General features: G+C 46.5%; 1 protein-coding gene and 1 long non-coding RNA gene across 4 annotated transcripts in view; both read left to right on the plus strand.

Moving 5' to 3' along the window:
• Nucleotides 1-22,919, plus strand: part of COL26A1 (collagen type XXVI alpha 1 chain) — a 91,904-nt gene extending 68,985 nt beyond the window's left edge. For 2 of the 3 annotated variants that reach the window (XM_081890543.1, XM_081890544.1), the window contains exons 4-14: nucleotides 3,570-3,631; nucleotides 6,060-6,216; nucleotides 7,486-7,575; nucleotides 9,321-9,473; nucleotides 12,935-13,027; nucleotides 14,947-15,008; nucleotides 15,397-15,459; nucleotides 16,903-16,947; nucleotides 18,228-18,312; nucleotides 19,234-19,398; nucleotides 20,232-22,919. In XM_081890543.1, the coding sequence (XP_081746669.1) occupies nucleotides 3,570-3,631; nucleotides 6,060-6,216; nucleotides 7,486-7,575; nucleotides 9,321-9,473; nucleotides 12,935-13,027; nucleotides 14,947-15,008; nucleotides 15,397-15,459; nucleotides 16,903-16,947; nucleotides 18,228-18,312; nucleotides 19,234-19,391 (968 nt within the window). In that variant the 3' untranslated portion in view covers nucleotides 19,392-19,398; nucleotides 20,232-22,919. The remainder of the gene's footprint in view (nucleotides 1-3,569; nucleotides 3,632-6,059; nucleotides 6,217-7,485; nucleotides 7,576-9,320; nucleotides 9,474-12,934; nucleotides 13,028-14,946; nucleotides 15,009-15,396; nucleotides 15,460-16,902; nucleotides 16,948-18,227; nucleotides 18,313-19,233; nucleotides 19,399-20,231) is intronic. The other variant, XM_081890545.1, reaches the window with a different exon arrangement.
• Nucleotides 22,920-23,902: 983 nt separating this feature from the next.
• Nucleotides 23,903-24,774, plus strand: LOC309358329. The gene is made up of 2 exons (XR_014163456.1): nucleotides 23,903-24,120; nucleotides 24,405-24,774. It is a non-coding gene; the product is annotated as an uncharacterized lncRNA (long non-coding RNA).
• Nucleotides 24,775-25,285: the final 511 nt, after the last annotated feature.

A 25,285-nucleotide genomic window follows, 5' to 3' on the forward strand; every position in this document is an offset into this window, starting at 1 on the left:
GGTAGGCAGAAAGAAACTGTTAGTGCTAGATCCTCTCATTGCTAGATGAACTCCTTGAGGGATGCTGTTGGGGTTTTTGCAAAGGCTGTTAAAGAAAGCACAAAAGGGGAACTCTCTGGTAAGTTCTCTGTCCTGAAATCTGGGCAACACAGATATAAGATATAAGAATCAAAGGCACATTGGAATGCCTCCTTTTTTTAAATCCCTGCAAGTAGAAAACCAGTCAAATGACTGGATTAGAAGTTCTCTCCCTGAAGATCTGGTTTTCTACTTGCAGGGAGTCTCTCAGAATCTTTCTGAAATTTGCAATGAAGAGAATTTTGGAAGAACTGTTTTTAAACGTGTGGGGTTGTTGTTGTTTTTTTGTTTTTTGAGGGGTCATATGGAATTACCTGACTTTCCAGAGTGAAACCAATGCCTTAGAAACCCTCCATTGGCCCATATTTCTTCAGTTTGCAGTCATAGAAGGTGCTGCGTGGAGGTTTGCCACAGCTTACAGTTCATTCACGTTTTCCTCTCACTGAAGTCCTGATGGGCATGAAACACACCTTGATAAAACACTACAGTAAAAAGAAACTTGGTGTAAAAACACAGCTTGATATCATACAGCCCTAGCACAGTGTGTTACGATGGCTGCAGCGTTCAGATAAATCATTAAGTGGTCTGCCAAGACACCAAACAATTTTCAAGTAGTCCGGGGGTTTGGGAGGGTTTTCCTGGTCCTGCGTTACATGACTGATTGCTAGTGAAAAGCCCTGGAAACAAGGGACTTTCAGTCTTGGCAACTGATTTTCGTGAAGTAAGACCACTGGAAATAAGCTGCTCCGCTCATTAGGCCTGACTACCAAATCTGTGGTGTTCGTGTTTTTGCTAATACAGTGGACGCTTGGGTTGCGAATGTGATCCGTGCAGGATGCATGTTCGCAACCCGCAGCAGCGCTTCTGCGCATGTACAAAGCGCGATTTAGCGCTTCTGTACATGCGCGATCGCCAAAACCTGGAAATAACCCGTTCCAGTACTTTTGGGTTTTGGCAGGTGCGTAACCCAAAAAAACGCAACTTGAAGCGGCTGTAACCCGAGGTATGACTGTAAAGAGTTCAACTTCGAAGAGTGTGGTTACTGACCAGCATGCTCTGGCAACAGTGACAATCCTGTGGGAGGGAGTTCCGTAGATTAACCATGCCCTGCCCTGAAGGAATTCTTTGTTCTAGGTTTGCTGAACCTTCCTCCATTCCTTTTCATTGAATGACCATGAGTTTGGGCATTAATGAGAGAGAACGATTTGTTGCTGCCGTTTAAAATATTGCTGCTGAAGAACCTGCCGTAGGAGGCTCACCTTAACCCCGTCCTCTTTTTCTTCTCTGATAGATTCTCCTCCAACCTGTTGTCCTACCCCCACCCCCGCCCCTTTGCACTACAATTCCCATCAGCCTCAAGCCAGCACAGGGTGGAGAAGGATTGCCTACACTATGGCCATAGCTTTGCCAATGCTGCCATCTAGTGGCTTGATATATAGCATCGTTGCTATTGCCTTGGTCCAAGCGTCTAATTTCATAAAATGTGTGAGTCCACAAGCAGCGGCCCTTACTGTGGGATGGATGAAACTTTGTGCAGTCGGTATTTATTTCTGTTCATGCATAATTCCGTTCCATCCTGTTTCTGCCTTTGTCTGCAAATGATTTTTTTAAAACAACTTTGCATGAAAATTCATATTTGAACGCAAATTTAATTGCATAAAAAATGTCCTAAAAACACACTCTTATATCCAGTATGATTCTTAGATAGAGAACTGCACTGCTAAATTTGGAGAAGTGTGAAAACAGAAGGATTATCAGTCGATAAGAGCATGAGACGCTTAATCTCAGGGTCGTGAATTTGAGCCCCGTGTTGCGCAAAATATTCCTGCATTTCATTGGGTTGAACTAGATGACCCTTGGGGTCCCTTCCGACTCTGCAATTCCATGATTCTATGATCCACGTGTGAGCCCAGGAGCTGCAGATCAGAGAAGTTGTCACTGGGGTTCACAGAAATAAAACCCCTCTAGCATCCCTGCTCACATGGCTGAGAAGCATCCAGAGCCCAACTAGAAACCCCTTGAATAACAAAATTGGTGTCAGCTTGGAAACAAAAGTGGGGCTGTCACGAGAAAGATGAGAAGTTGTTGCATACCTGGGGGAATCCCAAGAAGATACAGAAGTACATTCCTATTACATTCCTAGGGGACTTCTGGGAGGAAATGGTTTTCTCTTCCGCTTCCCTGGCCTGTTTGCTAGCAAGTGCCACCAGCTTCACTAGCAGGTTTGGCCCAATTTTGCCCCCCTCCCCTCCTGAAAATGTTAAATTTGCTAAACTTTTTTTTTACAAATAGATGCCTTTTCTTCTACAGCTGCAATCACGAATTCTCCATGAATTTGCCCAATCCTCTCTCTTCTTTTCTTCATATAATTTTTTATTAAATGTTCTGTTTTACAATTTAAAGTACTCATTTTTACATCGATGACTTCCCTTCTTCTCTTTCCATGGTTCATTTTACATATCATAAATCCCTGTGTGTTTTACAAAAGCCATACCATTCAGTATTCCGTTATTACATTTGTCAAAACTTATTTACACTGTCAAATTTATCTTAATGCTGCCAGCGTTTTCAGCAGTACACAGTTATTTCCCATATTTTCAATAAACGTTTTCTAATCTTCTCTAAACATATGTTCTTCTTGTTCTCTTGTTCTATATGTTAAGTCTGCAAGCTGCACATATTTTGTCAACTTAAGCTGCCATTCTTCTTTGGTTGGGACCTTGCTCGTTTTCCATTTTTGGGCTAACAGAACACAGACCACAGTAGTGGCATACATAAATCACCTTTTTGGACACCTGGGAATTTCAGTCTGAATTATCCTGAACAGGAAGGACTCTGGTTTGTCCTATCCTCTTTTAAAGCCATCCAAGTTAGTGAGCATCACTGCCTCTTGAGGAGTGAGTTCAATAGTTTCAATTATGTCCTGAATCTCCCAAAATTCAGTTTCATTGGATGTGTCCACGAATTCTAGCGTTTTGAAAGAGGGAGACAAGCTTTATCCAGCTACTTTCTCCATGCCATGCATCATTTCATAGACTTCTCTCGTGTCACCTCTTACTGGCCTTTTTATGAATGAAAAGGTCCCCATCACAGCAAGCTTTCCTCATAAGAGAGTCCCATAATGGATGCCCATTATTGAACCTGGAGGGCGGCAGGCTGCTCTCAATCGGTCCTGCAATTTACAAGAATGGCTACTAGCAACAAATGTCACTAAGAGAATTCTGCTCCACATTTCCAAGCTATGCGACCAACTAAGTTAGTTCTTGGTATGAGCTTTCGTGTGCATGCACACTGAAGTATCTGAAGAAGTGTGCATGCACACGAAAGCTCATACCAATAACAAACTTAGTTGGTTTCTAAGGTGCTACTGGAAGGAGATTTTTTATTTTGTTAATAAATGTTAATACATACATGAAAATGAAAATAGTGGCAAATATTTCCAAATGTTGTTGATTTGTTTTTAACTGTGTTTCCCCTGTCCCCCCCTTTAGAATGTATGAATTGCACGAGACTCACAGATATGACTGAGAGGCTGAACACCCTTGAAGCCAAGGTAAAGTATTATTCTTATTCTTATTCCTTTTACTATCTGTTACCTAGCCTTCACCCCAAGGTCCCAGGGTGGGCTACAATTAAAACACATTAATATTAAAATACAACATTACACTATATTTGAAACAGTTTAAAACAATAAGCTTCTCAAGGAAGAGTTGGATAGGCTAAGGGCTCTTATGCCCTAGAATCATAGAATCTTAGAATTGGAAGGGACCCCAGGGGTCATCTAGTCCAACCCCCTGCAATGATGGAGTCACAGCCCAAGAATGGCCATCCAACCCCTGTTTAGAAATCTCCAGTGAAGGAGAGTCCACCACCTTCCAAGGGACTCCATTCCATTATCAAACAGCTCTTGTTGTCAGAAAGTTCTTTCTAATGTTTAGTCGGAATCTCCTTTCTTCTCACTTGAAGCCATCGGTTCATGTCCTCCCCTCTGGAAAAGGATAAAACAAGCTTGCTCTCTCTTCCATGTGACAGCTCTGTAGATATCTGAAGCTGGCTATCACACCTCCTCTTAGTCTCCTCTTTTGCAGGCTAAACATTCAAAGCTTGCTCCATACAACCAGCAAGATTTTGTTCAATGGGAGACTGTGGGGTGGGCTTCCTATTTTTTTAGACCAGCTTCCCCTAAAACCTGGTAGCTTTCCAGATGTTGTTGGACTACAACTTCCATCCTCGCTCCCCGGTGACTATGTCAGGTGAGGCTGATGGGCATTGGGGGAGTCCATCATCATCTGGAGGGCTGCAGGCAATCCCCATCCCTGCTGTACAGTGTCTGCCCAGAGGCCCAGTTTCTGGGGAACACGAGGCAAAGGCTACTGGACTCTGGTCCTGCTTGTAGGATCCCCAGAATCACCTTGTTGGGCAGAGTGAGCTAAGATATTTGAAGATTCTGTGTTTAGTGAGATAGGCAGTTCTAGTATTTTTTTTTCTAAATTTGCACCCGTACCTTCAAATTAGCATCTGTGATGCATCTCCTCTGTTTTTGGACAAGATGCGTCCTGAGCTCCCCTGCACCCGATCCATCCTTCTCCGTGGCTTTGCATGCAGATGGGGAGTGTCGTTCATCTGGCTATGAGGACAGCCCTGCTCCACACACACTCTTTGAGGCCCCATTTAATGACTAGATTCCTCGCATGACCACATTCCCTAGCCTGTTATTGTGAAACCCGCCCACATTTTTAACAAAAACCCTCCGGAGTGCGAATTAAATGTCTGATATAAATCCCAGCTTCCAGGCACTCTGTCTCAAACCTTCCAGTATTTGACCTGAGCTGGTGTCCCCCAGTCCTGTGGAAGAAGCAGGCCAGGATGATCGGAACGTCACAAAATAACACGGCACAAATCATAGATATGATTGATTCCGCATGGGATTGATAGAATGACCCACATCATTTCTGCATGGCTGCGGTTTCCTATAATGCGGTCCCGCTTTTCCAATGGGAAAAAAGGAATTATTTTCTTCCTATATACATACAAATGTAAGTCTGTCATCACACAGCCCTCATTGGAGGATTGGCTCATCACAGTCCTTGTTGCATAGGCAACAACTCCTAAAGCAAAGGCACTTTGGGGCCTTCCAATTTTATTTTTTTTAATGAGGGGGCCGCCATCCCCATTATTCAGAGGGTGGAAGAGGGCAAACACAGAGCCAAGTGTGGATTGGCTTCGGTGGTTGGTGGATTCTGCTGCTGCAGCCACCACTGGCCAATGGTAACTTGGCCGCTGGCCTCTGGGGCCATGCTGCCACTGTGTTCGGGTCCACGCCTGGCTCCTCATGATGTCGTGAAGGAGCGTCTTCACCCACATCGTTCTACCCGGACACTGAGGTCCAGCTCCGAGGGCCTTCTGGTGGTTCCCCCACTGTGAGGTTACAGGGAACCAGGCAGAGGGCCTTCTCGGTGGTGGCACCCGCCCTGTGGAATACCGTCCCATCAGATGTCAAGGAAATAAACCACATCTGAAGACATCTGAAGGCAGCCCTATTTAGGGAAGTTTTTAATGTTTGATGTTTTATTGTATTTTTCATATTCCGTGGGGAGCCGCCCAGAGTGGCTGGGGAAGCCAGGCCAAATGGGTGGGGTATAAGTATATGATGATGATGATGATGATGTCAGGACATTGCGTTGGGCCCCTGCAACTTCTTTTTCAGAAGTTGCCGCTTCTGAAGTCGGGAGCAAAAAAGAGAAGGCAGGTTTTTCAATGGTGGTTTTAAACAACAGCAGGGGTTTGAATAAAGTAGTGATAGGGCTGCTGTGAGGAGCTGAGGGGTTTGGCTGAACGAGTATCATGTGGCCCCTGTAACAGTCCCAGTTCTGCAGGTCAAATTGGTTGGAGTGGGCATTTGCAATGTAAGATGACTTCACGGTTAAACTGGTCTCTCAAGCTGTTTGGGGCTCCGGTTGATTGTTATGACTTGAATCCAGATCCTTCTGCTCGAGGCTGCAGAGCAGGCTCCGCCGTCGGAAAATGACCTGCCGATGGCAAAGACGACAGTCCCCACGTGGTACGACGACTTGGTGCCAGATGCCATTCCCCTGGCCAATCCAGGGACCATCTTGAGGAAAGCCACAGGACCCATCGGTGAGCAAACTGCAGAGAATCCTTTCCCTGCCCATCATGCTGTGCGAAGGAGGAGCCGGTCAGACTGCAGCCTGATCTGTGTCGCTTTTGCATGCAATTATCTGTAATTTTATTTATTTACTTGCAGCCCAAGTCCGTTCCATCCCACTTCTGAATTACAGGGCTTTATTTCATTTATTCACTTGCAGCATTTATACCCGGCTGTTTTGCAATAGCTGCTCTTAGTCCAATAAATTAATTTAATTGGTTAACATTTTTCCCATAGGGTTGTCGCCCAAGTTAGACCACAGGGAAAGCTCTGATAAATCAACAGAGGGCCATTGAGTCCAGTAAATTGTTTACCGTAGTAGCGGACCAGGAAGTTAAAAAGGCAACAAACAGCCTTCGGCTGAATCTAAACAGATAGAAAAAACACTGTGAAAATTGTTTTTTTAAAGTAAAAGTTGTAAAATATATAGTAAACCAAAACAGGTTGTAACCCGAGGCGTGTTTTCGCCAATGGAGCCTCCCCCCACCAAAAAATTGTTCGTAATCAAAAAAAAAAAAAGGGTTGTAATCCAAGAAAAGGTTGCAAACCGGGACACATACTTCTGAGTTTGATGTATTTGTAATCCAAAATGTATGCAAACCAAGGTACCACTGTATATGGAATTTGCCATTAACTCATCAGCTCCATCTGGTGTTACATTTGTATAATGCACTTAAAACACACTTAAAACGTTCTATTTGCAGCTGTATAGCTGAGTCCCTGGTATGGCTAGCATTGGAGATCACCTTCCTTCTCCAGAGACAGGAGAGAGCCCCTTCCCATTCTTGATGGTGTTTGATGACATTTTCAGACCTGTGCCCCACGGAGGACCTTAAGGTCCATAAGAAGCAACACCCTAGAGGTCCCGGGCCCTAAGGAAGTTAGATTAGCCTCAACCAGAGCCAGGGCCTCCTCAACACTGGCTCTGGCCTGGTGGAACGCTCTGTCTCATGAGACCAGGGCCCTGCAGGATCTGATCTCTTTCCACAGGGCCTGTAAGGCATTTTCTTGCGGAGTCTGCCAGTGTATGTTTGTGTGTGTTTTCATTTTGAATCCTACTGGCTCATCTCTCCACCCAAGCCCACCGCTTGGGTTGACCTGAGTGAATTGCACTCTGCTCTTGCTCAAGGTGCTTTCTTCCATGTTACATATTTGTTTTCAGCTTTACACGTACATCTCTGCAAAGGGGTGCGGCTTCTTGTCTTTTCTGCCAAACTTGTTTGTGCCCTTAATGTTTTCAGGATTACCGGGGCCAGCTGGGAAACCAGGACCGCAAGGCCCGAAAGGTGAAAAGGGAGAGACTGGTGAGAGGGGCCCGTCTGGACCACCAGGTGAGTCTCGGGAGGAAGGGCCACAGCTCTGTAGTAGAGTGTCTTCCTTGCAAGCAGAATATCCCAGGTTCAAACCCCAGCATCTCCAGGCAGGGATGTAGTTTCCCCCTCACAGACCTCTAGGTGGCTGTCTACCAGCTCCATCTGGTACGCCAGCTGAGACCCTACCTGCCTGTGCACTGTCTCACCAGAGTGGTGCATGCTCTGGTTATCTCCCGCTTGGACTACTGCAATGCGCTCTATGTGGGGCTACCCTTCAAGGTGACTCGGAAACTACAACTAATCCAGAACACAACTGTCACACTGGTGTCTGGGAGTGGCTGTTGGGACCATATAACACCAGTCCTGAAAGATCTACATTGGCTCCCAGTACATTTCCGAGCACAATTCAAAGTGTTGGTGCTGTCAGGATGCTGTCAGCGGCCCCCGGCTGGTTGCCCAGGAAAGTATAAAGACAAGGAAAAGTTTCTTGCAGTCCTTTTTTATTTCAAACTTTACAGAGAGAGGCTATAGAATCTCCATCCCCTTCTCTCCTGCTTCCTCATTCGTCATCATCATCACCTCCTCTACATGTGACGCCTTCTGTCTCCAAGCTCTTTGCTCTCCTACTTTTAAGGCTTGCCAGGTTCTGGGAGATGGTGGGCCTGGGATGCTATCAAATGACAACATGTCAGCCAGCTGCTGGTCTGGCTCTGCCTGCTCCTCCTCTCCCATTATTTCCCAACTTTCCCCCTCATCTGCCCCTGAGCTTTGACCTCCCTCAAACCACTGTTATAAGTCTATACTGTCTTCCTCTTCCTCCTCCCTGGAAGGGTCAGGATCGGGAGGCGGTCTCCAACTTTCCTCCTCCTCTGCCCAGCCCCTGACAGGTGCTGACTTTTAAAGCCCTAACCAGCCTTGGCCCTGGATACCTGAAGGTGTGTCTCCACCCCCACCGTTCAGCCCAGACACTGAGGTCCTGCTCTGATGGCCGTCTGGCAGTTTCCTCACAGCAAGAAGTGAAGTTGCAGGGAACCAAGAAGAGGGCCTTTTTGGTAGTGGTGCCCACACTGTGGAACGCCCTCCCATCAGATGTCAAGGAGATAAAGAATCACACAACTCTTAGAAGACACCTGAAGGCAGCCCTGTTTAGGGAAGCTTTTAATGTGCAGTGCTCTGCTGTGTCTTTGTATAATTTGTTGGAAGACACCCAAGAGTGGCTGGGGCAAGCCAGTCAAATGGGTGGGGTAGAAATCATCATCATCAACAACAACAGCAACCATTCCCAAGAACCCTTAACAAATGACAGCTTCCCTGGATTCTTTGGTAGAAACCATGTGCTTTCAATGTGTGTTGGATGCGCTTTAAATTTATGGTGTGGCTGGCTGGTCTTGACTTCTGGCTTCATAGTCACTGTTCCTGGTCTCCAGCTCAACTCGGACTCCTGTCCGAGGCTCAAAGCTGACACACTGAGGATCTCTTGCTCCTTGATCCGCCATGACTGCCTCCTGGAACATCTGGAACTTGCATGTAAACACATGGTGCTTGATGTTCCAGCTGTGGCGCGGCTGTGACTTGGCGATGGAACAGCAGCGCATGTACAGCCAGGCTTTAGTGCTGGGGGAGAGGCTCTCAATCAGTGCTCCTCGTGTTCCAGGGTGACGCCTTGGCACCCGGAACAGGACCTTGCTATCTCAAGTGCATGGAGTGCTAGCATTCTCCAAATGCCTGGGTAATCCCTGACTTCTCTTTGTTCTGGTTCGCAGGGCTGCTTGGACCTCCGGGACCCAGGGGATATCCAGGTGAAACCGGCATTCCTGGCCCTCCGGGACCCCCGGGACCCCCAGCATCCCCTGGCTTCCCATTAACCTTCCAGCAAGGAGTTCTGTACTCGCTGCAGCCCAACGCTGAGAAAGAAAGTAGGTCTCTTTCCATTTCGAAGAGGAGCCAATCATCTGCTTCACTCAGTGGCCCTCAAACCTTTTTCTCTGGGCCACGCTTTCAGAATAAAAATCTGCTCATGCCAATTTTTTGTATTGCTAGGAAATACACTAGCAAACTTTTCTGAAATTGTGATATGTAAGGCCTTCTTAGGGACGCAGGTGGCGCTGTGGTCTAAACCACAGAGCCTCGGGCTTGCCGATCAGAAGGTTGGCGGTTCGAATCCCCGCAACGGGGTGAGCTCCTGTTGCTTGGTCCCTGCTCCTGCCAACCTAGCAGTTCGAAAGCACGTCAAAGTGCAAGTAGATAAATAGGTACCACTCAGGCAGGAAGGTAAATGGCGTTTCCATGTGCTGCTCTGGTTCGCCAGAAGCGGCTTAGTCATGCTGGCCACATGACCCGGAAGCTGTATGCCGGCTCCCTTGGCCAATAAAGCAAGATGAGCGCTGCAACCCCAGAGTCGTCCGCAACTGGACCTAATGGTCAAGGGTACCTTTACCTTTAAGGCCTTCTTAAACCAAACGTGAAGGGAAGAGTCTGACATATTTCTCCATCCTTGGGCAGCGGTCAATCTGGCTGCATCCAGATGTTTTAGGACAACGTGCTTGGCCACTGGTCATGCTGGCTGGAACTGATCATCCCCGAAAGGTTCTCAGAGTGGTTTACAACGATCGGTGAGAAGACCCTGCGAGGTCTCCTGTTCTCAGGCTCACAAATCTAAGAGGCACAACCCTGGGAGTTGTGGAGAGGGGGAAAGCACGCTCAGGCACTAATTCTTAGCTTGGTGTTTGGTGACAATATGATTGGGACTTGGCACGGGGATAGCAATATAGTTCAACAGTGTGTGATGTTTGGGCTTGCTAGCTGCCTTGGGTTTCTTTTGAGAATTCGGGAATGTGCATTTTTAGAATAAATATATAAAGCAAGTGTGACGCACCAAGCAGCCTCTACATAGCTTGCTCTCATCAGAACTTAAGAGCCTGCTAGATCAGGCCAATGGCCAATGACCGGTCCAGCGTCCTGTTCTCACTGTGGCCAACCAGATGACCCCATGGCAAACACTCAAGCAGGATTCGAACACAAGAGCCCTCTCCCTTCCTGTGGTATTCAGAAGCGTTGCTGCCTCCAGCCATGGATGAGATATCTTTGAGATGAGATATCTTTGAATTTTACTTGCTGGAACACTAGCAATGTGGAGAAATGCTGTTGTCCTCACGTCCTGCTCATGCGCTTCACAATAAGTACCGTATTTTTCGCTCTATAGGACACACTTTTCCCCCTCCAAAAATTAAGGGAAAATGTGTGTGCGTCCTATGGGGCGAATGCAGGCTCCTTGGCTTCAGCGATAGCAACGCAAAGCCTCCAAAGCGCAGAGGGAGCGCTCCCGCCGTGCTCCGGAGGCTACGCTTTGCTTTCGCTGAAGCCTGGAGAGCGAGAGGGGTCGGTGCTCACCGACCTCTCTCGCTCTCCAGGTTTCAGGGATAGCCGCCTGAAGCCTCCGGAGCGCAGCAGGAACTCGCGCTGCGCTCCGAAGGCTTTGGCTTCCTTTTGCTGAAGCCGGGAGAGCAAGATTCTCCTGGCTTCAGCAGAGAGGGAGAGCTGCACAGCGCCCCTTCAGCGAAGTAGGAGGAGAAATGGAAGGGGCTCCGTTTCTCTTGCCGCTTCGCTGAAGGGGCGCTGAGCAGAGAGGGGGAGAATTTTTTCCCCCTTGTTCTCTCCCTCTAAAACAAGGTGCGTCCTACGGTCGGGTGCATCCTATAGAGCAAAAAATACGGTATCTGTTTGGCCACTTTGGGGAAGAGGATGTTGGACTAGATCAGAGTTTCCCAAACATGGGTCTCCAGCTGTTTTTGGACTACAATTCCCATCATCCCTGACCACTGGTCTTGCTAGATAATGGGAGTTGTAGTCCAAAACAGCAGGAGACCCGAATTCCGGAAACACTGGACTAGATGGTCCTTGGTTCAGATCCTGCAGGGATCTATACTGCCTTGTATCAAAGCTGGCTTTGCACTTGCAAACATCGGAGCTTGACTAGTTTTGTTTATTGGCTTTTGCGCAAGTTCCCTTCCCTTGAGGCTGGCTGGAAACGCCGGTTCTTCAAGCTGTGGAGACCTAATGCATAAAAGATTCCTTTGCATAATGCAGCACACCCAAAAACCGATGACATGGGATTCCAAACTGCCAACAGCAGAGGGAAGTAGAGCCCAGCTTACGGACACACACTTCCAAAACAATTATGGGAAGAACAGACCTATTTGGGGTATTTTTGGGTGTGGGTGTGCCTGATTGTGACAATCTAGTATGCTTTCAATGCACCAGAGCTTCCTGCTGTCAGAAATTGCCTATCACTTTTTCAGCCATCCGTTGTAAAGAAAGCAGACTCCATTCTGGAGCAAGCTGCAACTATGATCTCTTAGCCTCACATGGCTCCAAATGATGGACCTTCCAGAAAAAGGGTGGGGAATCATCCATGCATGCTGATTACTGAAGCAGTTAGATTAAGTCCCACTTTTAAATAGCGCTGTACTGTTTTTAATCTATCTCTGTTTTAACAGACCTGATTTTGTATATTACTTTCCAGCTAGTATTATTATTAGCCTTCTGTACAGTGGTACCTTGGTTCTCAAACTTAATCCGTTCCGGAAGTCCGTTCCAAAACCAAAGTATTCCAAAACCAAGGCATGCTTTCCGATAGAAAGTAATGCAAAATGAATTAATCTGTTCCAGACTTTTAAAAACAACCCCTAAAACAGCAATTTAACATTGATTTTTATTATCTAACGGGACCATTGATTCATAAAATGAAAGCAATAAACAATGTACTGCAGTCACACAATCAATCAATCAGTAGCTGAACTGGGTTCCACACAGTCACAAAAACAAAAAACAAAAGAACCACAAAAATGCAAAATAAATAGCAAAACCAGACAAACCTCAGCGTAACACTCAAAACGGAAGTATGTAGGTGTAACACTCAAAACGGAGCACGTTCGGCTTCTGAAAAAAGTTCCTAAACTGGAACACTTACTTCCGGGTTTGCTGTGTTTGAGTTTCAAGTTGTTTGAGTACCAAGGCATTTGCGAACCAAGGTACCAGTGTAATAATTTTTCACTGACTTGCTCAAGGCAGCTAACAAAGGGTTAGTTCCGCTGCTTTCCCCAGGGGGGAAGCCTCTATTTAGCGCTCAGTTGGAGCAAATGGCAATTCGAGGGTTTTCCTGCAGAATGCTGTTTGTTCCGATTTATCGCCAAAGGCCAGGTTTTTCCTAGGAAAGGAACGAGACATGGCGAAAACTGCTGGAACCCCTCCATGGGGCTAGTGGAAGCGGGGACGAGCTCCAAATCACTACGATGTCACCAAACGATGGGAAACATTCACCAAATTCCTGTGCTCCTCAATTTCAGCAGTTTCCTCTCCTTGATTTTCCCTAACGCAGATGGGGAGCCACAGCTGGCATCCACCGTGATTGACACCATCCTGGCTGGTTTGCCTGGGCCTCGTGGCGCACCTGGGCCCGTTGGACTTCCAGGTAAATAGATCTGGTTGAAGAGGTGGGCTCAGGGAGTGGGAAACTACAGGGACAGCAGCCGGAACCACGGAACCAGGCACTGCCATGGATTCTTTAGCCGAGATTCCTGCTTTGTAAGAACTTGGACTAGATTACTCCATGGGATTCCATCCAGCTCTACAATTCTACAAAGAATCCCAGCTATTAGACTTGAGCGTGCATTTCCATTTTTTAAAAAAATGTTGATTTAAAGAAGAAGGAAAAAGTCTTAAGTGGTTTTGCATGAGAGGCACTCAGAAATGACCTCCCGTCAAGAGCACAAGAGGGCCCCCAGTCGTCCCCCCCCCCCGTTCTTATTACCACATTCATCCATTTAGACTTCATTTCATTTCATCCCTGACTTTGATATATGAGGGCTGCATTAATTATGGAGGCTGATTCAATTGCCCTGGTGGGTGCCTGATGCTTGTGGGGGTCTCATCCGAAACAATTAAAAGCTGAGTTTCGAAGGAGTCCTCATCCGTCCCCCCCACCCTCTCCCCGATGAACTGCAAGTGTAATTAATAGTCGGCGTCTGGAAGAAATTATAATCCCCCCACCCACACACTCCCTAAGTGGGATAAAGCCATTAGGAGACATCTCCTTAACAATGCCGCATAACAAGTAGATATGTTCAAATGAGTGTTCTCATTCTGCCAAGCACTTCAGCTCCATGCCAGGAAGACACTCTTAAAAAAAATAAAACGCTTCCTTGTTAGAAAAAAAAGACATCTCTCGCCCAGAGTTGCAAACTTCCAATTCTGGAGCTGGGAAAGGCCAAAGCAAAAATAAAATAAATTTGGTGGGTTGTGCAGATCTCCAGAGATGAATGCGAGAGGGTTAGCTGGGTGTTGCTGTCCATGTGTAAAGTATTATCCAGGAAGTATCCAGGAAGCCGGCTTTCTTCAATGGCTACTAGTCATGATGGCTATGTTCTGACTTCACAGCTGGTCACTGTGAGAACAGGGTGCTGGGATAGATAGGCCATTGGCTATTCTCCTCTACTTAGAGCGCTTTGGGTTCTATCCAGCTACAGTGGTACCTCGGGTTAAGAACTTAATTCATTCCGGAGGTCTGTTCTTAACCTGAAACCGTTCTTAACCTGAGGTACCACTTTAGCTAATGGGGCCTCCTGCTGCCACCGCGTGATTTCTGTTCTCATCCTGAGGTAAAATTCTTAACCCAAGGTACTACTGATCTTTTATTCCCCTTCCTTTCCTCCACCTCCCCTTTTTATGAAGATTACCCGCTGTGGGATCCCACAGCTAATTCTCCCCTGGTCTCCTCGCTGGCCCAGATAGGACTAATTTAGCCAGCTAGCCCTGGTGATCATCTAATGTTTATTGGATGAATTTCCCCCCTAAATTGATTTTGGAATTCTGAATTTATTGTTATTCACATTTTATACTGTTATGCTGTTTTTTGTTGCATCAATTAAGTGTTTTAAATTTGTTGTTAGCCACCCTGAGCCCGGTTTTTTGAACCAGGAAGGGCGGGGTATCAATAAAAAATTATTATTATTATTACTTCTGGGTTAGCGGAGTCTGTAACCTGAAGTGTTTGTAACCCGAGGTGTTTGTAACTCAAGATACCACTGTATGTTCCATTCAGAGTAGATTTCATTCACTGAGATTAATAGACCTAGGATAGTTGTACCCATCGATTTCAGCGGGTCTGCTCTGGGTACGACTAGCATTGGCTATAACCCAATGTCTTTTAAGAACAAAAGGAGAGCCATGCCATACCAAAATAGAATTTATCTTTTTTGCTTTGGCCTCTATGGACTCTGAATCCGAATGCCAGTTGTTCAAGTAAGGCCATATCCTATACTTTCTTGTGCTAATAATCCAGACTAGCTCCTAATATTCTCAGCTGATGATCTATTTTCTCCCCCCAACTAGGGCCACCTGGATCTTCAGGTCCCAAAGGGGCCCTGGGACCTATTGGCGCACCTGGGCTGCAGGTAGGCAAACCAGCTCTCTCACAGATGAAAACGGTAGCAATCTTCTAACCGCCTTATTTCTCCTACCTCAACCCTACTCACACCTTCCCCCATTCCCAAAGGCCCAAGGTCTTGTCTTATGGGTTGGGAACCTCCAGCCCATGGTTCTCTCCCCTCCTTTGGCCCACCAGGCTGAACCATGCCCACCTGCCCCTCGTTGATTTCCCACGTGATATCAGATGTGGGGCAAGTCTGCCTAATAAACAGAAGATGCCTTTCAAGAGAGGGCGGTTTTTTCTGAAGTTCTACCTGCTCCCAGATCAAGGTCTTGTTCCACCGTACAAGATATTGTACAGAAGCAAAGCATTCCTACACTCGTCAGCTGCCCCCTTCTCTTTCTTCCCTGCAGGGCATGCCTGGTTCTCCTGGACAGCCCGGATCAAAAGGCTCCAAAGGAGATCGAGGAGAAAGGGTGAGTTCACCTTCAAGTCCATGCATGGCAAATCACCTGGTGCCTCCTTCATTCATGTATTTGGGTGGCCTTGCTTGGCAACTGCAAGGAAATCAGGGGTGGGGTACTTTGGGCCCCCCAGTTGTCATTCCCATCAGCCCCAGCCAGCATGACCAATGATCAGGGATGATAAGAACCTAAGAAGATCCCTGCTGGATCAGACCAGTGGCCCATCTAGTCCTTCTTTGATTGCAGATATTTTAAACAAATTAAGCCATTCAGTAATCCATTGTTACACCATCAATACTTATTTACACTTTATGCTACCAGCATTTTTAAATGCACACAGTTTTCACCCATATAACAAGTAAACATTTTCCAGTCTTCTTTAAACGTATCTTCTTCTTCTTCTCTTATGCTATATGTTAAATCTGCAAGCTGCGCTTGTTCCATTAGTTGAAGTTGCCCTCCTTCTTTGGTTGGGACTTCACTCGTATTCCATTTCTGAGCTAGCGAAACACAGGCCGCAGTAGTAGCATACAAAAATAGTCTTTTTTGACACCTGGGAATTTCCCTCTGAATTACCCCCAACGAAAAAGACTCTGTGGTTTTTTTGGAAAGATACTTTTAAACATTTTTTTCAATTCATTATATATCATTTCCTAATACTCTTTTACCCTTTACAAGTCTACCACATATGATAAAACGGACCCTCTACCTCACTATATCTCCAGCATATTTCTAATATCTTCTAACCATGGAGGCAGAGCATAGCCATCCTGGCTAGTAGCCACAGATAGCCTTATCCCCCACCCTCCACCTCAGAATTTATCCAGTCCATCCAAGTTGCTGGTCATCACTGCCTCCTGGGGGAGCAAGTTAGTATCAGCTATCCCTGTGCAAAATCTGCCACCCACAACCATTTGCTCCAAAGGAAGTTCTATGAAAGTCAAGGGGTTCCCTTGTTTGGATTTGATATCCCGCCTTTCATTCCCTTTAAGGAGTCTCAAAGCGGCTAACACTCTCCTTTCCCTTCCTCCCCCACAACAAACACTCTGTGAGGTGAGTGGGGCTGAGAGACTTCACAGAAGTGTGACTAGCCCAAGGTCACCCAGCAGCTGCATGTGGAGGAGCGGAGACTCGAACCCAGTTCCCCAGATTACAAGACTACCGCTCTTAACCACTACACCACACTGGCTCTTGTGGCAACGCATGTAAACTATCACTATTTCCCAGTGGGATCCAGTTGCAATGAAAGCTGGTTTGGGAGCGCGGGATAACTTGCTAGCCTCCCCACCAACAAATCAAAGTAAAAACTCAGCCAAACAGCCAACACCATCAGTTCCCTTGCAAACAAATCAGGCTCAATGTTCAGTAAACAGATTGTTTGAAACACCCCTAGTTAGCGACTGGGATTCTTCTGCTTCTTTTCCTCATACTTTCCTGGTGTTCTTTTTTTTTTAGGGGGAACCCGGTAAAAAAGGTGACGAAGGAGACAAAGGTGCAGATGTAAGAGCACAACCAGTTCTTTATTGTTGCTACACTCTCCCCCTTTCCCTTGCTAGTAGGTATTTAAGATCTGCCTTCGCCAGCCTGATGCTCTCCAGAGGTTGTGGACTACAGCTCCCATCAGGCTGTGCAACTGCGCTGTTGCTGGCTGTCGCCAATGGGAGCCAACCTCCAGAGGGCACCACATTGACGAAGGCTCCTTAATATCGTAGGATTTGCCTTGTGGTCCTTCATGTATTGTGTCTGCAAAGTCCCCGCGAGGTGCCTTGCAGCTAAAATAGATCCCAGAAGAGATACGTTTTAATGGCCGAAAACATAAGAATCTAGAATGGCCAGGCAACACTAATTCTCTGAAAATGGCAATGTTAAAAAACAACAACCACCCAATAATCTGCTGTATATTTTGGAAAGTTGCTTGTTCTCTATGCATTTGGATGCTTCTTAAGATATCATGGGGACGTGGGTGGCGCTGTGGGTTAAACCACAGAGCCTAGGACTTGCCGATCAGAAGGTCGGCGGTTCGAATCCCCGCGACGGGGTGAGCTCCCGTTGCTTGGTCCCTGCTCCTGCCAACCTAGCAGTTTGAAAGCACGTCAAAGTGCAAGTAGATAAATAGGTACCGCTCTGGCGGGAAGGTAAACGGCATTTCTGTGCGCTGCTCTGTTTCGCCAGAAGCGGCTTAGACATGCTGGCTACACGACCGGGGAAGCTGTACGCCGGCTCCCTCGGCCAATAAAGTGAGATGAGCGCCGCAACCCCAGAGTCGGCCACCACTGGACCTAATGGTCAGGGGTCCCTTTACCTTTACCTAAGATATCATGACCAAATTTTGAACCATAGGTGAACAGCTTTTCACCTATGCTTGGATGCATTTGAGTGCCATTTTGAGTCAAGGTGACAGTCAGAACCTTTCAAAACTGCAATTTCCATGCAATGCCAGGTTTCAGGCTGCTAGTTGTTAATTAACCATTGTTAACTGAGAGTTGTGCAGACGGGAATGAGTGAGTCCTAAGGACATATTCTAGAGACCTGTACCGAAGTCAGCCTTCCCTTCTCCCTAGTGTGCATGGATATATAGATTATCAACCATCTATATATATTCTACCACGTGACCCCCCCCCCCCGTCTGCAGTGGTACAGTCCAGATATAAGTTGGCTGTTTTAGTAAGGACGGAAGAAGCCTAAGCAGGGTAGTTGCAATTTCCCTAAGCAAGGGGTGTCCCTTGAATGCATGAACCAATGCCTTGCCTCCAGCAACCCAGACCTCTTCTCCTTTGTAGGGCGAAGGTGTCCAACAGCTTCGGGAGGCCCTGAAGATTTTAGCAGAGAGGGTGTTAATTTTAGAGCATATGATTGGAATCCATGGTGAGTGATGGGGAAATGTTCTGCTCAGCTTTGCCTTATGGGGAGAGAGGAGAGGCGCCTTTGACTGAATAATATTTATGCAGCTCTTCCATCAGAAAAGGCTCCCTGAGTAGCTCACAGATCACAGTAAGCAAGACTTCTCGGTGGCCGCTCCCAGACTCTGCAACTCCCTCCCTAGAGACGCCAGACAGGCTCCCTCCTTATTCTTCCACCGACAAGTGAAGACTGTTTTATTCCGACATGCTTTGGTAGTAGACTGTTTTTTTAAGGAAAGGGCTTTCTTTCAATAGTGCTGTGCTGTTTTTGTTATCTGTATTTTCATAGATTTGTTTTTCTATTGTTTTAATCCTGTTACAGCTTAATCACGTTTTTAAGCATGATATTTGATATGTTTTTAGCTTTCTGCCTTGTTTTAACTTGCATAAGCTGTCTTGAGTCCCAGGCCAGGAAAAAAGAAGGGATATAAATAAATAAATACAAACACATTTCGAATCATTGGGTGAAGGGTAGTATAGAAATGTAATTGATAAATAGTAATGATAAATAATAATAATAATAATATTTCCCTTGCTGGGGGGTGGCGAAAACTGCATGCAGAGGGTGGGCAGGGCTAGAAGTTAAAGTGGATGATATGCAAAGGCTATGATGCTTACCTTCAGTACAGTAAGCTTCTGCAACTGTGCAAAAGAGGTTTCTTTCTCCCAGTTCCTGCCACATCACATCTCTCTCCATCGAGGCATTGCCACAGTTCAGAGATGCATTCCAGCCAGGCATTAGCGCCTGTGGAAGGGATAGATTGGGGCCAGTGAGGGGGGTGGCCCCGGGGAGAATCCCCAGGGCCGCATCGAGAGATCCTGAGGGCCACATCTGGCCCCCAGGCCTGACTGCCTCTCCCTGTCCCTGGCTTTCCTTTGTTTTCAGATTCTTTGTCTTCCGTTGAACCAGGCTCGGGGCAAGACGTGATCCTGGGCGCCCCTCTCCGCGCAAACGTGAAAACCAAGCGGCATCACTCCAACCAGATTCTTTCCTCGCTTTTGGACGGCAGCGAGAGCAAAGGGAAAAGGAGCCGAAGGAAATAGGACACCAGTAAGGGCCCTGATCCATTGTGTCTAACCACAATGACAAATTGCATGCAGAGGCTGTGCTGGGGAAGGGCTTGTAGCTCAGGGGCTGAGCACCTGATTTGCCTTGCAGAAGGCCGCAGGTTCAATCCTCAGTGGCGCCACGGGGAAAGACTGCGACGTTTCCATTGCCAGGCTATAAGGGAGCTGAGTTGTGTCATGTGCTCATTGAGCTTCGGCTGGCCATGCCTTGACCACATTGAAATCAAGGGGACAAGTTGGTCATGCCTTAACTCCCGTTGTTTTATATGCAGAACATCCCAGGCTCAAACCCCAGCAGCTCCAGTGAGGGCTGAGAAGGACTCTGTCCTGGATCCCTGGAGATCTGCTGCTGGATCAGGGTGGACCCTGCTAGTTTAAAGTTTCCATTTATTCAAACCCTTTTCCTCCAGGGTACTTGATTTTGTGGGTCTGCTTTGCATAAAAGGCTTTCTTTGCACTGATTGGATCAGTACAGCTTCCATCACCATTTTACTTCAAATGACATCCACCTATCTGACTGGGTTGCCCCAACCACTCTGGGCGGCTTCCAGTCAAGTAGTTCTACAGGGCAGGCGCCACCACCAAGAAGGCCCTGTGCCTGGTTCCCTGTCACTTCACTTCTCGCAGGGAGGGAACTGCCAGAAGGTCCTCAGAGGTGGATTTCGGTGTCCAGGCTGAACGAAACAATCTCAAGGAGGAAAGTTTCCTCTTTGGAAATAAAATTGTGCAGGGGCGGAGGTCAGACAAAATTGCAACATGTGTATTTTTTTCCGCATCTGGGAGGCGTCCCACTGTAATGAGCCCTTTTATTGATAGGTCCAACAGCGAGGGCTGGAGATCTTCCAGAGATTTAGGCACAGAGGTCCCTGCAGGACAGGAGGATGGATCAACCCGTCGGAATAGGAAGGCATTCCTTGAACTCTCTTTGATCTTTAAAATGTATACTTCACAGTTACTACATTGCCCTATCTCTGCCCCTGTGTCAGTGTCCATCTCGGATGACCACCGTCATGCCCAGAAACCCCAAAGGCCACGTGTGATAAAGACACTTCTTAGAGGGTGCTCTTGATGCAAGAGCTGCCCAAATTTTCCACCTTCATGGAAGTCTTTGCATCGACCCCTGCTTGCCGAGGTACCCTTTTGTGTCTGCAGTGGAATCCGCCTGCATTCTGGAATATTCCAAATATTTAGCTGTGATTCTGTGAATTCATGCTGGATGTGGCTATTGTACCAATTTAATTTTTAGGTGGGTTTTTCATTAGGTACCAAAACGTTTGATCGGGGAACTAGTACAAGACAGACCTGACAGACTTCAGAACACATCACAGATCTAGCAGGAAGTTTGTTTGAAAGGCAGCCCAACAGGCTTCCTGCAAACTCGAAAGGGGAAAAAATGAAACACAGCCATGTAAGTATATGAAGAAACAAAGGAAGGAGACATTTCAGCTTTTCCAGGAGAGCAGTGGTGGTGATTGGAGTCCCAGATCCCTCATTTCACATATGAGCAAGGGTACAGTCCCAGAGAATTCATGCACACCAAACATATTGCTCTATTCCTTCTTGCACAGTTCTTTCTCTCTCCATTCAGGATGGGGAAGAAATTGCAAACAGAATTTATCGACGTCGCACAGCATGAGAAGCGAAACACAACCATCCTACAAAATTCACATGTATCCATACTCTGCAGGGCAGTTCTCCCATCCACCAGTGTTTACAAAAAATAAATGAATGCATCTATTGGGAGAAAGTGCACCTACAAACGCATGCACTAGTGAAAAGAGCCTACCAGGGGAATTCTGGTTCATCGGTTTCAGCTAGGCTTATCAACCAACAGTATTTACTAGTCCACAACCAATAAAAGTGATTGCAGGCAGTTGGAGTGACTGACCCTGTGGGACTCTCCCAAGGCTACAATTCTGTGATCCTAAGTGCATTCTCTCAGGATGCAAGGCCAATAAGGAACTGGTTCTGCCAGAGTTTACCCACACCCTGTTAAAAGACTGACTACCCCTGTTAGTAATGCGGTTATTTTAAACATTCGGGTCCTTTCTTTGAGCTGAGAACTCAAAGCCGCATTCCAACCCGTAAGATAAGTCCCAGGGCAGGGGTTAAAAAGCCTGATCTCTGCTATAAATCAGAAATCCTCCCCCATCTCATGCCACTTTGTAGGAGAGAAGTAATAACTGGGGATTCCTACACTCTTCTTTGCCTCTGCAAGTACGTATATAGGCTTGCTTGCAAGAAGAAGATAAGTAAAGCCATTTTAAGGGTTTAATCCTCTTTCAAAGCCGTCCAAGATGGCGGCCATCTCATCTCTTGTGGCTGTCAATACCATTCTTTATGTTTATGCCTGTCCTAAGACTTACATTTGTTGCATTCAGATCCTAGCTGGTTCTCCAGGAGCTCAAGATGGTGTACATGGTTCTCCCTCTCATATAATCCCCACCCACTGTAAGATAGTTTGGGCTGAGAGGCAGTGACTGGTCCTAGGTCCCAGCCAGTGAACTACATGGGTGAGTGGAAATTTGAACCCAGCTCTCCCATGTTCAACAAACTAAACACTTCACTGCACTAATACCTCTCCATACCATGTATATTTTTAAAAAACATCTCTATAACCTCACTTCGTACTCCCCTTTCCCCCTAAACTAAAAGTCATAAATAAAGTGAGCTTTCCTCATATCGGGGAGTTGTTCCGGCCCCTTGGTCATTTTGCTCAACATTTTCGCAAACATTTCCCTCTCTGCAATATCCTTTTTGACGGAGCGGACAGTCACCTGCCCCTTCTGCTTTAGTCTTTACAGGGATGTCCACAAAACCCGCCGTTTGCTGTGGAATCAAACGAACGGGAAAGGTGCTATTAATTTCCACAAAGCTCGTTCTGAGCTGTTTTGAGCTATGCAAGATGGTTTAGGCCGGATCTCTGTGTGGTTTTAAATGTTCGCAAATATCTCGTCTTGTTATAAACTCCTTGCCTTCGCAACTGGTTGTGTGGTCTCGCTGATGTTCAGCTACCAAGGTTCATCGAGCTTTCGCCCTGTTTCATGAGCTCTATTGGTTTATCAGGCTATAGAGCAGCGATCTCTGGTTAGGCAGCTAGATTTCAGGCAGACACTGAAGCCAGCTTGGGTCTCTCCATCGCAAAGCAGCCTGCTTTTAAAAGTTCGTGTTGCAGCTTCCTGCAGACCTCGCTTTGGGTCTGAGATGTGGAAACCTGATGTGGGCAGGGCAGTTTTGAAACCTGGTTCAGCCTGGAGGCTTCCATTTGCTGACCCCTAAAGGGAAATAGTTCCCCTAAAGGGAAAAGAAAGCTTTTGCCTACAGATCGTGCATCATTACTGTTCAGACCTGCCAGCTGTTAATTGTATCTTCTCCCACCCTCCCAATTTGCAATGGGTTTCATTACTGCGTATGAAATGTTTTGTACTATTGGAGACACTATTAAAGAACCCATAGATACCAAAACTTTCTTATTTAATGCACTGAGAAATAAAACATACTGTAAGCGAACAGTGGAGCCTTCTGTCCTTTATTTCTCTATTAGGCCCAGCTTTTTGGCCAAAAATTGCACCACAAAATATAACTACACAATGTGGGGGTTTCTTAGCACAGAGTCAAACCAGGAAGCACTATACTGCTTTGAGGTTTGTTACGATCAAGAGGCATATGAATTTTATGAAATAGTAAATAAATACTGATCCCGGACATTGTTCATCAAGCTTAGTATTGCCAACACTGACCTGCAGTTGCTCTCCAGGGTTGCAGTCAAGGAACGTTCCAAGCCCAGCTTGCGGATACTGGAGGTTGAACCCAGATCGTTCCCCCTTGTCATGGACTGGTTGGACACAGGGGAATATAGGGAAGTTTTAAAATGTTTAATGTTTTATTATGTTTTTATATGCAGGGTATGTTGCTAGCCACCCAGAATGGCTGGGGCAACTCAATCAAATGGGCAGGGTATAAATACTAGAATTATTATTATTATTATGAAATGTTGTTGTTGTTGTTTAGTTGTTTAGTCGTGTCTGACTCTTCGTGACCCCATGGACCAGAGCACGCCAGGCCCTCCTGTCTTCCACTGCCTCCTGTAGTTTGGTCAAACTCATGTTCATAGCTTCAAGAACACTGTCCAACCATCTCATCCTCTGTTGTCCCCTTCTCCTTTATGCCCTCAATCTTTCCCAGCATCAGGGTCTTTTCCAGAGAGTCTTCTCTTCTCATGAGGTGGCCAAAGTATTGGAGCCTCAGCTTCACGATCTGTCCTTCCAGTGAGCACTCAGGGCTGATTTCCTTCAGAATGGAGAGGTTTGTTCTTCTTCTCAAGTCCCATTATGGAATAGGGTGTCCCTATTTTTACTGGAGAAATGTTGGAAGGCATGGAACTGTAGTACAGTATTGGGAAGGATCCCAAGGATCATCTAGCCCTTAGCAGGATTCGCCCTGTGGGCCAGATTTGACAAGTGACCTAGAATTCAGCCCCACCCATCAGCTGACATCACAATGGTGTCAGCTGATTGACAGAGGGTCATGGCTTGGGGAAAATGGCCTTGTGGGCCAAACTTGGGGGACAAGATGGGCCTGCAGTCTGGAGGTTTCCCCCCTCCCAGTCTAGTGAGTGCCATGAAAACCTGAGTTCACTGAATTGGACATCAGTATAATTGACAATGGAGCCATTGTATGATATTAACCCCACTTCCCAGGTAGAGTTTTCCCACATGTTTCATATTGAATCTGGTCTAACTGGGGGTATTACGGGACCTATCGTGGGATAGGGGAGAACATTGCCAAAAAAGAAAAAAAGACATGCACAGCTGGTTGACACTTGTGACATTCAGTAGATGGGAAGAAGATATTTCCACAAATCAAGAGAACTTAGCTTGGTAGATCTTGGAGTCAAAAATGGTTTTCCAAACCAGTGTTCCCCCATTCTCCTGCAACCCCTCCAATCTTGCCCTCTTCCCTCCCTTTTAATTCCCTTTTTCAACAAAGAGGTCTGACACTGACAACACTTGATTCACCCTCAGCCAGGGCAATGGGAACAGGGAGAGCGCTAATGTCTCAGCAGCCGATGATAAGGGAGGGAAGAAAAAGTCTCTGTCAAGCTCAGTCCCCTTGGAGATGTCCTCTGCCTCGATGCCTTCTGACAACACCGCTCTGATCTCATTTGCTTTCCTCGGCCTGTAATTGTTTTGAAAAGCAAAGCACATCATGGCAGCCGCAAGCTTCGCAGGGCTTGTGGAGAACTGGTCGTGATCCCAGAAGCTTGGAGGAAAAGCAGGGAGGTTCTTAACGCTGTTCCTTCTGCAGCAGAGTCATGGTCACATCCAGCATTGTTGTCAAGAGGTTTGAGATCCTCTGACTCTAATGATGTAGTTCACTTTTTTGCAAGGGTGTGTATGAGTTGGCCCAAACTGCCCTTTTATGCTCCTCACTGCTCTGATCATCAAGATAGCAACGTGTCTCTTTCCACCTGGGAGTCTAGAACAGGGGTAGGCAAACTAAGGCCTGGGGGCCGGATGCGGCCCAAGCGCCTTCTCAGTCCGGCCTGCGGACGGTCCATGAATCAGCGTGTTTTAATGTGAGTAGAATGGTCATTTAAGGTTTATGATTTCTCTATTTCCTTCTGAGGAAACTGAATAGTTCAGTGAAACGAGGTTTGTAGCCGGCATCCCATTAAGGCTTTGTTCAATTCTAGGTTTTTCTCATTTTTTTCCGTAAGCATTTTGATGTTTGTTATTTAGTTTAAATAATATCTCTAGTCGATTACTTCTCGTTTCAGGGATTTTCATGGTATTTCATTTGTTTGGTGTTTTTACATGTGTGCTTTTATTTAAAATGCATCTCTGGGTTATTTGTGGGGCATAGGAATT

The sequence above is a fragment of the Podarcis melisellensis genome, assembly GCF_964234715.1.
Source record: "Podarcis melisellensis genome assembly, chromosome: 15".
In the NCBI taxonomy this organism is placed as follows: domain Eukaryota; kingdom Metazoa; phylum Chordata; class Lepidosauria; order Squamata; family Lacertidae; genus Podarcis; species Podarcis melisellensis.